Source organism: Eschrichtius robustus, chromosome 12 (assembly GCF_028021215.1).
Source record: "Eschrichtius robustus isolate mEscRob2 chromosome 12, mEscRob2.pri, whole genome shotgun sequence".
Lineage (NCBI taxonomy): Eukaryota > Metazoa > Chordata > Mammalia > Artiodactyla > Eschrichtiidae > Eschrichtius > Eschrichtius robustus.
This window is the reverse complement of record NC_090835.1, coordinates 69068328-69083759: the sequence shown is the minus strand read 5'-3', so window position 1 is coordinate 69083759 and position 15432 is coordinate 69068328. Positions and strand designations below refer to the sequence as shown.

Genomic DNA, 15432 nt, shown 5'->3' with positions numbered 1-15432 from the left:
AGCTCCTGACATAACACGTGCAACAGGGCGACTTAAAGCATATTAACGGTTCCATTCCCACTCCCCTCATCCACGAGTAAGAAAGTGGCCGTGCAGCACGGTGGTTAGAGCAGGACCCCCAGAGCCGGGTGCCAGGCGCACGTTCCTACCCCACCAATTCCCGGAGCTGTGGGCATGAGCAAGACACTCCACTGCTCTGCATCTGGAAAACGGAGATGTTGATAAGAGCGCACATCTCAGGGCTGCTGGGAGAGTCAATGAGTGGATACATGCAAACCACTGTCCCACAACTGCCCGCACACAGAGCACTAACAAGACGTGTCAGCTCTGTCGTCAGCACTGCGCTCAACACCTGCCCTGGGGCAGCTGGGGCTGCCTGGGAGCCGGAGCCAAAGCCCAGACCCGACCCATGAGGACATCTCGGGAGGGTTTCCAGGAGAGGGATGGTCACGGGCAGCCCACCCTGAGCTGCCTGCTGGACTGACACAGGGAGCGCTGGGTCCAGAGCCCAGGGTCCCAGCCGGGCCCCTACTCCACGGGGAGCCTGAGAAAAGACACTTGGGTTTTTCTTTTCTTTTTCTCTGAGCCGTTGTGCTCTGCAAGAAGAGCGTGCAAAGTTATAGCTCAGAAGAGGAAGCAATCCTTCCCACCCCCAGCTCAGCCTCTCATCTGGGCCACCTCTGAGGCCACGGCCCCACCAGACACTCAGCCTTCCTGAGGGAGACCAGGCTCCCGGCTTCAGGGACTACGGGCTCCACGGCATAGTTTCGGGGAACAAACGGAACTTCTGGTGTCCGGCTGAGATAGGAAGGGGAGTCGCCAGGGGGACCCGGCCGTCCCGTGCACCCCAATGCTCGGAGCCACCCACTGCCTGGGGTCCGAAGGAGAGACGGGATGGGGCCAATGGGTGCATCAGAGACACCCCTTCTCGGACGCAAACTTGCAAAGAGCTCTCCCCACAGGGCCGTGTCCGGAGCGGAGATGAGGAAGCAGGCGACACTCCGCTGAGCGCCCTGGGTCTAAGCCATGCAGCTCCCTCTTCCCCGAGACACAGGTCTACGTACAGTTTCCAACTCTAGCACGGCCTGGGCAGCAGGGAGCGTCTCCCCCGGGGCCTGGACACTCACCAGGAAGCGGACATCGTCAAAGCCATTGAGAAGCAGCCTGCTCTCATACTGCTGCAGCCCCACGGCCTCCAGCCACTCCCCGACGCTCTGCTCCGGCGGCCGCGAACCTGACGAGAGAGGAATCGGCAGACGCTTGAAAAGGGAAAAACCATTGAGGCGGTAGCAGCGGCACTCAGAGGAAGACAGATGGCACTGCCACATCATAGTCATTACCATAAAGCAGCCACACTCTGTACTAGAGGCGGGAGAGCGGTGGCCCCCACGGCCCCTCCTCCGTGGGTGCGCCAAGAGCACCGGGAGGCCACCGCCCACTCACGCGCCCCCCTGGGTCCTGCTGCTCCGGGGCCTCGCAGCACCTGCACGGCCGCCGCCCAGGGGTCGGGGGAGCCAAGCCCCAACGCTCTCCGGGTTGGCGCTCGTCCGCCTCCACGGAGGTATTTCACAAAGTCTGTCCCCACGGGCACCAGAAGGGGCCGGGGACGAGGGATAAGTCCCGCGACCTTGCAGCACAGGCCGGTCAGGGGCGAGCACGCCTCTTCATGCAGCGGAGGGACACGGGCACAGCGACCACAGCGAGGACTCCGTTCACGGTCACGGGGAGCCAGCGCATGCAATACAAGCAGCAGGAACCCGGCACGGGGAGAAAGGAGACTTTTACTTGTCTTTCCCCAGCAGTCCCGGAACAAGCAAACCATGGCCACCGGCCCTTAGTGCTCAGAGGCTCAAGGCGGCGCGGTGCGGACGGGCGGGCGGGCGCGGGCGGGCGCGCGCGCGCATGGGCCGGAGCTCCGGCCGGGAGCCGGGTCCCCAACTAGACTCCGGCTGCCGGCGAGCGGGGCGTCTCCCGGGCCAGGCCGCTGTCCGCGGGGCCGCCTTCCCGGGCGGGGCTGTGTGGCGGGGGCTGGGCGTTCATCTTCCTCTTCCGACGGTGGCTGCTCCTGTGACTGGCCTGCCTGCTCGGCTGGAAAGCAGGCGGGCAGATCCAGTTCTTGGCTAAAGAAGACAAAGCCCAACCCAATAAAGGAGAGAGAAAGGAAGCAGTCCTCCGTCAGCTGAGCTGTGGTGGCTCAAGTCTATTCCCATTCTGCGCTGCTCTCTCTTTGGCTGAGTGATAAAGACAGCAACTGTCTTCCCAGGGTCTCCGGATCTTGCTGTCCTCCTCTGAGGATGAGCAGGGAGGGGAAGACATGCATTTGCTCCGCTCCTCAGGTAGGACAGGGGAGCGTGCTGGTGCAGGGAGGAAAAAAGTTCAGCCCTTCCGGGCAGACCTTGGATGTTCTGAGCTGAACGCCTTAACCCCACCTACTTCTCCAGTTCTCGTGGGCAAGAACAGATAAAAGAAGAAAAAAGGAAAAAGGGAAGAAGAGGTGCAAGGAAGGAAAAAGAAGAACTATAAAAACATCACCTCCGGAGAACTCTTGACACGGTGAAAGTCATTATGCTGTTCCCGGCACTTTCTGCCCCTCTGGGCAGGCCAAGCCCAAGTGGCTTGGTTGTCTAGGAGACCCTGGTGACCCACTGTTCCAGGCTCCCCCTCGCCTTTGTCCTTTGCTGAACAGATGGTGGTCAGGGTCCCGATGCACACTGCAGCAGCACTGCGAGATGCCGAGTCTGGGGGCTGCTTGAGCTCCCCTGCCCTGGAGTGGGGCCGTCTGCTCCAGGAACCTAAGCGGCAGGCTCTTGTATGCCCTTGATGTCAAGTGTCCCCCGGCTGCTGATTCATTCCTGCTCGTAATCCCCCGGCCGGACAGCCGTGGTCTGGCCTGCTGCCGGTGGATGTGTGCGCGTCCAGAACCGCAGCAGAATGCTTTGTCTAAAGGCTCCTGGGCTCCACGCTGCCTGCTGCCGGCTCCACAGTCCTTGCTCGCTCTCATAACGTCTGGCCCTCCCCCCTCCTCCCCTCCCCACCCTCCTCCCTTCCACACTCAGGAAAATACATCAGGGATCGGACATCGCAGCAGAAGCTGCTGCTTCTGCCACCGAGGGAGAAGGAGACAGCAGCACCAGCACTGGAGCAAAAGGACAGATTTTCCAATATCTGCTGTTGCCTAATACACACGCGTACAAAAGTCAGAGACGGCCAAACTTTACCTCCAGCTCCAGGGGCTGGAAACAGCTTATCAGGGAGAATAGAGAAGGAACAGTTCTGTAGTTTTGGCTGATAGTTTCTAGGACAGCCAGAGAGGGGACAGAGGAGGGACACTGTCCTGAGGGCACAGCCCACGGGTTAAGTGACCCCCGCCCCCACTTCAGGAATGATTGTGCCTCTCTGCCAGGCAGATAAGCCGCGCGGTATCGCAAAAACAGATGACAAAATAAGGACATTACAACTGATAGTCCTCAGGTGAGCACACCAAACAACTTGGGAAGAGACTTGTCTCCAGGCCGTCAGAGCCCAGCAGAGAAGTGCCAGGCCCAGAGCAGGCCATTCACTATCTGGGGGAGGAGGACATGGGAGGAGAGGCACCAAGGACAAGGGGAAACCAGGACCAAACCCCCAGTACAGCTGAGGAGACAAAAACGGTAAGGTGTACAGAGACACAAACCCAGGGACCACGTGTCAACCTGTGAACGTGCTGGGAGGCACCTGCATCCCAACAGGCTGTTGGTGGCCCTGGTGAAGAAAGGGCTCTGTGTGCTGGGAGATCAGGCCCCTAGAGGAGCTTGTATTTAACAGCTACTCAACAGCTAAACGGCTGGCTCCAGCAAGAGAAAGCCAAGCGTTCTCTTCTGCTGGCTAGACAGAACAGGCCTTTGATGACAGCAGCCAGAGTGGCCCAGGCCCGGGGGAAGGCTCGCCCTCCCTGGACTCCTGACAGTGGGATGAGTTGTAAAACATGCCTGCCGAGGATACGGGAAACCAGCTCCAGCGCTGGCCACTCGGAGGCCCACAGCCCAAGAGAGGAGTGAGATTCAAGTGCCATATTGGGGCCTCGCCCTTCAGGACACAACCCTCTGCAAAACCAGTCACACCAGGCAATCCCATGCTTAGTTAAGGGCTGCTAGCTGGCACGCCTGCTCCTCCTCCCAGGATGGCAACCCCACAGCCCAGGTCTCTTCTCCTAGATCCAGAAGCCCAAGGACAACATGAACTCTGACAATGGTCATTCAGAATAAACAAGAAACCTGCTCTGGTCTGAGCTGAAGGCTGGTGTTCCCCGAGGTCCTGGGGAAAGCCCCCTCCCGACCCATCAGACAGAAGACAGAGGTTGCAGGCAGGCCTGGGCCCACGCTCTCCATCCTTCACAGCCTGGCCGCCGTGCAGATACTGCGAGCTGGGACTCTGCAGCACGGGTGGACGCACCCTCTGCTCATGGCCACCTTCCTGTGCCCGCCCTCGACTTTCCTAAGCTGGGGTATGGAGGATGGCTCAACTCAATGCTGCTAAAACAAAACTGCGTGTTGGGATCCAGAAACCTAGGGGGGTAGCTGGACCAACTCTTGCCATTCACATGAGTTCGTGGGGGGTGAGGATTGGAAAGTGGGGCCCACAGGGCAAGGAAAGGGCTCAGTGTCACCAGCTCCAAGGAGAAGGGCTCTTCCAGAAGAGTGTTTTCCAGAAGGGCTGCCACACTCCTGTTTTATCAAAGCCAGGAGGTAATGGCCTGATTCTGCCCCAATCTCTCAAGCACATGCAACTGATGTAGCCTCCTCAGACGCAGAGGGGTACGGGGAAGCAGAAAGCAGCCTCAACTGAGCTGACTGCATCAGACCCATACCTGCTGCCCCTAAAGCACATGGCAACAGTGTTTGTCTCGGTCCTGAACATCTATTCCCAACAAACACACGCTCTTGGTAAAAGCCTGCAAACCATGACAGAAGGAAAGCTCCCTGGACTGCGTGTAGGCAAGTGCCTGGAAAGAGAGCCACAAACTCTTAGCCAGAAGAGCCACTTGTGCAGACACTCAGCATAATCCAAGACTGGCAAAGATGAACCCAACCCAACCAGACCCTCTCTGCTAGAGCCCAGGGAAACAGGGCTGAAGGGAGGGTGTCTCCAGGAACCCAGTGGGAAAAAGGGTGGAGGGAGACAAGGCAGGGGGGCAGACGCCCCTCCTCTCCAGGTCTGTCGATATGAGGAAGTAATCATTTCCGGGAGAAAAATGAGCATAGCTACTATTTACTGAGTACCTCTTTAGCTCAAGTGTTTGTATATATTACTCATTCTTAACAAACATAAGAGAGAAGTACTATATCCAAATGTTGCAGATGGGAAACTGTGGGCTCGGAGGGAGTAAGCGACTCGCCCTGGACACATAGGTATCTAGAATCAGGATTTGAACCAGGGCTGCGGCTCCAGAGCCCATGCTCTCTCCACAAGCCCCATGGCCTCAGCAGCAACTTTCTCCCTGACGTGCACACTTGCCCCCATCCCTCAGACTTCCTGCCAGGGTCAGAGGCCCACGGAGGAACTAGAGGTGTCACTCAGGGCTCACAGGTCAATCCTGGATGGAGCCTCCTGAGTGAACAAGGAAGCCACCCCTTCAGGGCAGAGAGGCCCTTCCCCGATAAGGGGGAGAGGCCAGGCTCCCAAGCTGCTTTCAGCCCAGATGCACTGGTGGCAGTTCTGTCTTCAGATGCTTGGGGGAAAGGGTGCAACAGGTGCTCTGGGAGGCACCTTTAAGATGCCACCTCACCTGAGCAAGTAACACAACCATAATCCTATTACCAAGAAAAACAGCACAGGTATGGCCTCCCTAGTTCCTTTGTTTCAAACAAAGGAAATAGAGGCAGGCCTCACCTGTAGGGCTTTGAGATGAAAAGAACACCCCAAGTAACAGTGATCTGAAGTAAAAATGATGAGTGCCTAAGTAAATGGAAAAGTGGAGAAACAGACACAAGGAGGAAACAGCAGATTCAACCCTTCCAGGCGATGCAGGCTAAACAGTCCAACCCAGCGCTCTGCCGCTGCCATGGATCAGGTGAACGAGAGCCACGTGCCCATGAAGAGGTAGTGCCAGAGCCGCCTGGGAAGCTGGGAGACCAACACGAGGAGCACTCCACATTAAGCCAATCAGAGAAAGCCTACATTTATGAAAACAATGATGAATAAGTGACAATCGTTCACTTTTTATAAAAGGGCTTCCTAATAGACAGCCTAAAATTCAATTTGTACACTTTTCCCTCCACTATGTAAAAGGAGTCATGGCTCCTAAAATAACAGCTAGATGGGCTGTGTGGACACATGAGATTCCGAATTGTAAGAGAGTGACGTGGTCTGAGGCTGACTTCTCTCACCCCCCCCAAATGTCTGTCTTCTGCGTCAGAGAAAAACCTGAGCTAGAAAGGACCCAGAGGGTGGTGTTCCACGGGGAAAATGGCTGCTTGGTACCATACCTGAGATCTTCTGCTGTTCCTGAGAAAAGTCGATCCCTTCTCCAATAGAGCTCATGATCTTCTCAATCTGAGATGGAAGAAAAGAGGAACAAAAAGGAAAGGCTGTCAGGCTCGAGTCAAACATTGCCAGCTCACCGTCAGCGCACACACCGGGGTAGGCCTCCGGGTCTCTTCCAGACGATTCCAAGGTCCAGCACCAACCTGCAAGGTTTCAGAGCTCACGGCGCTCAGATCAAGCAAGGCTCTTCTCTGGCCACAGCCCCGTAGGGTCTAAAGATGAGCTCTGAAGGGAGTGAGCGGGTAACAATCGGAGCTCAGCTGCTGGAAACGCCCAAGAGCCTCCCTTCCAAGGCAGTTTATATGTCAGTCCCCCCACCCTCCAGCTCTTCCAGACCCAGCGGAAACTGGGCAGAGGGTGCAAGAGCAGGCCAGTGCTGGCACCCTTCACTGCTCATGCTAGAATCTAAATTCCATGAGGGCAGAGGCTTTGCCAGCTTTGTTCCATGCTATACCCCCAGCGCCTAGAGCAGTGCCTGGCAATTCGTAAGCATTCAACAGATAATTGCTATTGCATGACTGCCAGCTCTGAGGTGTGGAGACATTTTCTAGAGCGCCTGAATGGGCACATAACGCTGAATGGAGGATCATTTGATCCCTGGAGGCCGGCAGTCCTGGATGCAGCTCTGCATTCAGGGGAGAAGAGGTGCAGATACTTGTCCTTCCTCTGGACCACAGCAGAGAGAGCTGGTCTCAAAGCATCCAAATGTCTCCAGCATTGCCCTCTATATGGACCAGCCATCTGGCTTTGGTCACCCTGGGCCAGATCTAAGCCCCCTGCTCCCAGAAACCTGGCCAGGGGCAGGCCCAGACAGCGAGGAGGAGCCCCCCCCAACCCCAATTGGGTTGCAGTGATAATGAGCTCATTCACTGCTCTTTTTCCAAAGAAAGGAAAAGAGGACCTTTTGTACCAGGGCTTGGATGTTTTTTCCTCTAAGTGCAAGTAAGGAGCCTCAGGTCTGACAATCAGAAAAATAATAGCTCTCCAGCCAGCCTCCAGCTGGCAGGCAAAGGCAGCACATTTGACACCCGGCAGAACAACACAGGGTAAGCACCACCTCTCCCCTGGCAGCCGGGAGCACAGGAAGGTCTTTTCCTCCAGCAGTCACCTAACTGCTTGTTAATGCACACTGCTAACTCCATCCCTGAGCTCAGCGAAAGCAAAGGAAACAACACATCTGACCCGTGCAGCAAACGGAGGGTGTGCCTCGACTTACTGGCCGGCAGCCCAGAGGCCGGCATCAAAAGCAGGCAGTGCCTCGGCAGGTCTGCAGTGCCCCTTAAAGAAAAGGCCCCCTCCCTCTAGCCCTCCCCAGAGCATCCCTTTCTCTGGCCCTGCCCATTTCAGGTGCAACACGGCAACGACCCAGCCAGCCAGGAGGGTACTTCCCTCCCCCCCCCCGCCCCCCACAACGCCGCAGTGTTGCATCCATAAAATCGGGGGTGGATACTGCCTCCCATAAAGGACTGTGTGGATTAAAAGTATCATGTACATAGGCATCTGGCCAAAGACCTGGCTCATAGTAGATGCTCAATAAAAGGTTAGCTTGCTTCCCACTTCCCCCTCTGTTGTCCACAGTGCTCCGACCTAGTAAAACTTACTTTTAAAGTTTTAAAATGTATTTTTGCTTATATTTATTTTTTGACAATACATCCACATGATTCAAAACTCAAAACAGGCAAAAGGTTATTCAGAGAAAAGTCTCCTTCCTACCCGTCTCCCAGCTGCCTGTAGTTCTTCTCTCTGGAGGCAACCAGTATAACCAGTTTCTCAAGCATCCCTCAGATCTATTTGCAAGTAAGCAAATATATGAATGTATGCCACCACCACCCATACTGATAGAGGCGTTCCATATATGCTGTTCTGCATCTTTGTTTTTCCACTTAATAATGCATCTTGGAGTTCTTGCCACAGTTCATAAAGAACATTTTTTTTTTTTTTAAATGGATGAGGTATAGTCATCCTGTGTAAGGCTATATGATAATTTATTTAACCAGTCTTCGGCTGGGCACGTGTGGAGTTTCCAATCTTTTCTCATTCTAAACAGTGCTACAGTGAATACTGTTTCACATACATCTTTGAACCCAGGTGCAAGGATATCTGTAAGATATCCTAGTGATTTCTTGAGAGTCCTTCCAGGCACAGAATCTTGAGTTAGCAGCAGGGACCTCACAGGTCATATAACCCCAACACTCCCACGCCATGTCCAATTTTGCTAAAGACCTTCCAGACATGGGGCACTTGCTAACTCTCCCAGTCAGTTCACCCTATTTGCATAAAGCGCCAAGTTATAACATTTGTCTTTCTACAGATTTAAACGTTTTTTCTAACTTCATCTCCTCCTCCACAGGAAAGGCTTAGGGATATGTGAAGACAGCTCTTACCTTCCAGATAAACTCCCCCCCACCACCAGGCTGCAAGGCCCAACCTGGCATTAAATGACACATCAGTCATTACATTCAGATTTCATTCAGCAGCCTCAAAGCTGGGCAAAGAGCAGGCACTCCACAGGTATCTGTTGATGTGCCTTCTTTTTCCTTTTCTGCATTTATAAGAGAAAAGTAGGGTGCTCGAGGTGAGGAAACTTTTTCTTACATGGGGGGTTGGGTCCTTATCCCTGGAATGGCTCTACCAGCCTTTGGATCCCTCCTCCAGGCCAAAGTGGGTAAATGTGGGAGAATCACCACTGCAAGCACCAGGACGGATGGAATCAAGCATGTTTTATCTGCCATTCTTCCCGTGGGTCTGGCTCATGGTAAAAGAGGCAACTGACAGACAGACAGACAAAGAGCAGTTTACATTTACTTAGAGCCAACAATGAAAAGCTGTTTTCCCAAGGCCACACAGAGTGTCAGGGTGGGAAAAACTGAAATGGAAGGTGACTCCAAGGTGCCTTTTGAAATAAAGTCAAGCCCTACATTATATATTTCATCATCATCATAATCACCTAACACCCAAAGCCCTGGCTGGCCTGTCCAATCAGTATCTCCTGGCTGCTCAACCCATGACATTTTGCCAAAGGACCTTTGGAAGTCAGAGTGAGCAGAGTTGGACACGCTGCTGCTCCTCTGCTGCTGCTGCTTCTCTGCTCCGTTCCCTCCTGCTTGCCCCAGGGGTCACCCTCAGGTGAAAAGCTCAGCTTCCACAGCCCTGTGGGTGCTTCAGCCTGCAGGCCAGCTGCTGGCTAGCCGGGCACTCTCAGAACCAATGTCATCCAAACTAGAAAGTGTGCTTTGTTTTCTGTGAACTGCAGTAGCTAAGTCCAGCTGAGAAGATTCTAGTTAATAGAGGAACTGAGAGCTCTCCAACAGCTTGCAACCCAGGACCCCTTCCAGCCTTGGTGAAAGCACAGGGCTAGGAGGGAAGTGGCAGTGAAGCGGGCCTGCGCGGGCAGAGACTGGCAGGTCCCCACCCAGCCCCTCAGCCAGTCCGTGGACACAGGGAGGAGCGGGACCTCATCACCTCCCCCTGCCACACCCCCAGGGCCCAGAACCAGCGAAGGGGGAATATGTTCATTTCAGTCTAGACACAGAGGAGCGGTCATAGGAGACAGATACCGTTCTGATCTACACACTTCGTGTAGTTTAACCATTTAGGCTTGAGCTAAAAAACAATTTGATTAGGCTGCTTTCCCAGAAACATTCTGCATCTCAGGGGAATGTCAGGGGAAGAGGCAGATGGAATGTACCAGAAGGGAACAGTTCAACATTCTCTTCTTCTTCTATTGTTTGGGATCCATGACATTTTTGGAGAGAGATGGGAAATGGCCATGATTTAATACTGCACTTTGGGACTTCCCTGACGGTCCACTGGTTGAGACTTTGCCTTCCAATGCAGGGGGTGTGGGTTGGATCCCTGGTAGGCGAGCTGGGGTCCTGCATGCCTCCGGGCCAAAAAACCAAGAAAGCACAGAACAGAAGCAGTATTGTGGCAAATTCAATAAAGACTTTAAAAAATGGTCCACATCAAAAAATCTTAAAAAAAAAAAAAATACTGTGCTTCACATGAACTCTATAGAGAGCTCATATTTGTGTTTAGTAAAGTAAAGCCTGAAAGTTATCACCATAATGGACTCATCTATTCAAAAAATGCTTGGAAATATTCCATTTTCAGCAAGTATTCAGAATTATTCCATTTAGACTTTTTTTTTCCCCTACTAGGGCTGTATAAAATGTGTTCCCTGTATGGTTAAAAACAGAACCAAAACCAAACACTAGAAATCCTGCCACTGAGGCCCTCTCCCATCTGCTTGTTAGGAACACAGGATCCCGGATGCCCACAGGCTGGCAACGGGAAGTGACATTCTATATCCAGAGAGGCTCCACTCCGGTCACCATAACCTGGCTGCCAGGAGCAACTCAGATTATACTAGGCTTTTCCATGGACACTGGGAGTCACGGGGGCAGGGGGGAGAAGACAGCTGCTGCGGGGAGAAATACCTCCCTAGGTTTTGATGGGTCTTCTGTGCCCCAGGAGGTGCGCTGGATAAAGGCGGTCCAAGGAGAACCACAGCCTCGGTGCAACATGGCTCTGAGGCCCGTGGGGAGCCTCCCTCCTAGGAGGTGGTACGAGTGAGAAGCAATGGGCATTTTCAGGGGCTCTCACTGCAAGAACATCAGGGGAACAGGAATCAGTCTGGTCATAAGCTGAGGCCTGAGAGGAGAAAGAGAAAGAGATTGCCTTTCTCCAACCTTCTTTTGGTGCAAATGGGAACCTGAAGGGAGATGTTTCTGGAATTGACCGGCAACTGAATTTGGTGCCTGACGTCAGACACTCCCCGCCACCCCCTTTTGCTGCCTGCAGAGCTATCAGCTCCCAAAGACCCTGCCACCAGATGGAAAACACACCAGTCCCGTTGGGTCTGTACCACCAGGGCTGGAGACACCGTCTACCTCTCCTTCTCTGCCCCCAACACTTAATACTTTACTGGCCCAGAAACACACTGTGCTTGCACTGTAACTTCCCGATTAGCTGTTTTATGGTGTGTCCCAGAGACACTATAGGACCAATAAAGGTAAGAACCCCGTTTCATACTGTTTCTTTAAGAGGCCACATGGTGACTTGCACAGAGCTGGCACATGGAGGGGCCGGGTAACAAACAAGTTACCATTTGTTAAATGCCCAGGCCAGGCTAGTCACCTCACTGATACAGTAAGAGGGGAAAGGCAGCCAACACTCTGAACCCCAGTCTAGATTCTCTAACTCCCCTTCCTTCCTCATTTTTATCTTTTTCCAACCTCCCTGAGTTGCTGGCACAGTGACCTCACACCCCACGACTACCAGCTGGCCCTTTCTCTCAACAGTCCCTCAGAGCCTCGACTCACTGCCAAGGAAACGTGTCATCCCATTTTTCAGGTGAGGATGCTGAAGCGCTACCCCACAGCTAGACGCCCAGCCCCCAGCTGATGGCACTGCTCCCAGTGGGGGGGCCGAGCCTGCCCTCTGGCGGGGACCAGGGGGCAGACCCTCTCCCCAGGGCCAGACAGCCCGGCTTGGACAGCGCCCCCCATTCCCGGGAGCACAGGCCGAGCCCTCGCCTCCTCGACCTCCCCAGAGGCCCCGAGCCCCTGCCCTCAGGTGACCGACGACACCGGAGGTGGCCCCTCGGCTGTGCAGGGCACCCTGATGCTGCTGACGCTGCCTCCCAGGCCCAGCGAGCACATAAGAATGCATCACCATCTCTGTCTTCTGGGGCTCAGCGGCCGACAGGCACTCCTCAGCCTAGAGAGGGCTTTGATTCCCCACATTTGAAAAAGGGTCACCGACCAGGGTCTGAGTTATTTGTTCCCTCTCTCCCCAGACTGAATTGCACAAGGCCTGGGGAAAGACAAAGATGGATTGAAGTAAATTATTTGTCCTGATTTTCTAACCTTGTCAATTGCGTTTAGGAGAGGGACAGGGTGGGGGGAGGGGAGAAGACAGCAGGGGATGAATACAGATCTGCCAGCGGGCTCAGGGCTGTCCCTTCCGAGGCAGCTCCACTAACAATGAGTCACTTCTTTTCCACAGAGCAAGGTTAGTCTGAGTCTCATGGGGTTGGGGGGACCTTGGATCTTTACCATATTTATTGTTGTATCCCCATTTGAATCCCCTTTATGCTGCCACCTTCCTTCTCAATCCCCCTTTTCCTAAGAGACTGGGAGACCACAGAGCTGTTTTGTTTCAAAAGTCTCTGTCCTTCTGTCTCTGACACAGGCTCAAAGGAAAGCCCAAGCCCAAGCCCGAGGTGTGCTTGCCCCAGGCTATGTTGGCCAAGATTGGAAGCCCGTGACCTCAGTCTAAGTCTCTAACTCCCCTTCTCCCTCCTCATTTTCATCGTTCCCATACCTCTTGAGTGGCTGATACCAGCCTTGCTCCCCAAAGCATCGCACACCCCACAACTACCTGCTGGCCCTTTCCTTGACCGATGCTCGTGCCCCAGACCTGCCACTTGGCAGAAAGTAGATGAGACCTGCCAAGTGACCTTCTCATTCTAGAACAGCCTACTACACAAGCACTCTTTAACTCAAAGCCCCAAGAAACTGCTGAAAGAAGAAAAAAAGTTGGGAGACCTAGATTCCAATTAACTTATTATTGCTGCCACGTAACTCTAGGTTATTCGCCAAGTACTGGCTTTAATAAGTGGGACAAGACTCTAAAAGATTAATGAGGATTATGTATTTGGGTTCTAGTCCAATTTACGCAATCTACTTTCTGTGCAGGAGCAGGCTTATTTGGGTGAGGAGGGTAGGAATGAGGAGGAAGCCACTCAGAAAGGCTGCAGTTCTCTCAAACACTGGGGAACCTGCCTCTTGGTCCTTCTTCAATTTTGCTTTCACCACCAACAATTTCCAAGTAACCTTCCCTTGTTGGTCCTGTTCTTCCACAGCCTGAGTTTCACTACAGTGTGCTGCACTGTTAGTATGGCTATGGATTAAAGTAGCCCAAAGAAAACACTCTAAGCGCCCACTCAGAATTGATTTCCTCAGCAGTGCGGCCAGAGAAAGAAAGGGGTCCTATATCCATTGGCTCCTCAGATTCTGCAGGGGAACACTTGCCTTGTAATATCAGGGGAGACAAATGTAGAATTTTGAGTACGAAATTATATATACTTAAGATGTTAAAAAAAAAGTTATATATGCTTGATACAAATACACTACCAGTAACCATCAGATGCCCAGAGACTTCCTGCAGCCTGCCACTCCTAAGTATCTCTGAACTTGTGAAATAGGAAGAAGTTGGATAGATGAAGTTGATAGAGTCCCCTAAATTCATTTTAAAGCACTAGTTAAAATCTTTCAGATAAGCCTTACACAAAAGAGCACATACTGCACTGATTCCAGTATGTGCTCTAGTTTATATAAAGGTCTAGAATAGGCAGAACTAATATCCAGGATTGGGAAAATGTCAGAAGAGTAGTTGCTGGGGGGTGGGGAGGTGTAAAGATTGACTGGGAAGGGACATGAGGGAACTTCCTGTGGTGATAGTAATATTCCTGTATCTTGACAGGAATTTGGGTCACACAAACGTATGCATTTATCAAAACTCAGGGAATGGTAGACTCAAGATTTATGCATTTTATTTGTATAAATCCCCACCCCCAAAACTATAAACAAATACCAAACTCTAGGTAATGATATACATGTTAAAATGTTTAGCGATGAAATGTACTGATGTTTGCAAGTTATTTTGAAATGCATCAAAATATAAAATGGATTTTATTTTATATTTTGATGGGATGGATAGATATGAGATAAAGCAAGTACAGCAAAATCTCAATGTAGAATCTAGGCTCTAGATAGTGAATATATAGGCATTCGCTCACTATTCAAAAGTCTCTTTCAAGTTTTCTGTACATTAGACGTTTTTCAGAATAAAATACTGGGACAAAAATCTCTTTTAGGATCAAATCCTTTAGAGAATAATAAATGGTAAGATCAATACTGGTTTGAGCGTCATCATTTGTAATGAACTATGCTCAACATGCTAATAAGCAGAGACATGCCCAATAGGCAAAGGAAACAAAGAGAAAGGAATGTGGGAAAGCTGACTTCACCATTATTCTGAGTCACGAAGCTTTCAGGGTTAAGAGCTCTCAGCCCCGCTCCTCTGTGGTGTGGCCTTCTCTATTCTGGAACCCAGGCTAACCCCAGTCTTGACAGTCTGAAAACTCAATTATCAAAGTGTTCCCAGGGAGGCACAGGCCCTGGGAAACTGGTTCATATAATCAGACTCAAAGGACACTGGTCCCTCTGTGAGTTGCTTTAGCATGACAAGGAGCACGTTAGGACACTTGGCTAGTAGGATACATTTGTATCCTCTACAGCACGGTCCCCAACCTTTTTGGCACCAGGGACTGGTTTTGTGGAAGACAATTTTTCCACGGACTGGGGGTGGGGAGGGGTGGAGGGGGTTCAGGCGGTAATGGGAGCAATGGGGGAGCAGCAGACGAAGCTTCACTCGCTCACCCACGGCTCACCTCCTGCTGTGCGGCCCGGTTCCAAACAGGCCGTGGCCCGGGGGTTAGGGAACCCTGCTCTACAGCCTGAAATCAATAAAATGGGATCAAATCCACCCTCAGAATACTGCAAGGGAAAGGTGTGTGGACCATGACGAGAGCTTATTTAATTATCCCTTGGGACTTCCCTGGTGGTCCAGTGGTTAAGAATCCGTCTTGCAGTGCAGGGGACTCCGGTTCGACACCTGGTCGGGGAACTAAGATCCCACATGCTGCAGGGCAACTAAGCCCGCGTGCCTCAATGAGAGAACCCGCGTGCTGCAGCTACAGAGTCCCCACGCCCTGGAGCCCATGCACCGCGACTAGAGAGAAGCCCACTAGAGAGAAGCCTGTGTGCTGCCACGAAAGATCCTGCATGCCGCAACTAAGATTCCGTGTGCTGCAACTAAGACCCGACACAGCCAAAGAAAAAA

At 52.6% G+C, this 15432-nt stretch overlaps 1 protein-coding gene across 6 annotated transcripts in view; it reads right to left on the bottom strand.

Moving 5' to 3' along the window:
• Window positions 1-15432, bottom strand: part of ANKS1A (ankyrin repeat and sterile alpha motif domain containing 1A) — a 184465-nt gene that overhangs the window by 23139 nt on the left and 145894 nt on the right. For all 6 annotated transcript variants that reach the window (XM_068557221.1, XM_068557222.1, XM_068557220.1 and 3 more), the window contains 2 exons: window positions 6465-6531; window positions 1128-1234 (listed from right to left, as the gene is read on the bottom strand). In XM_068557221.1, coding sequence (XP_068413322.1) covers window positions 1128-1234; window positions 6465-6531 — 174 coding nt within the window. The remainder of the gene's footprint in view (window positions 1-1127; window positions 1235-6464; window positions 6532-15432) is intronic.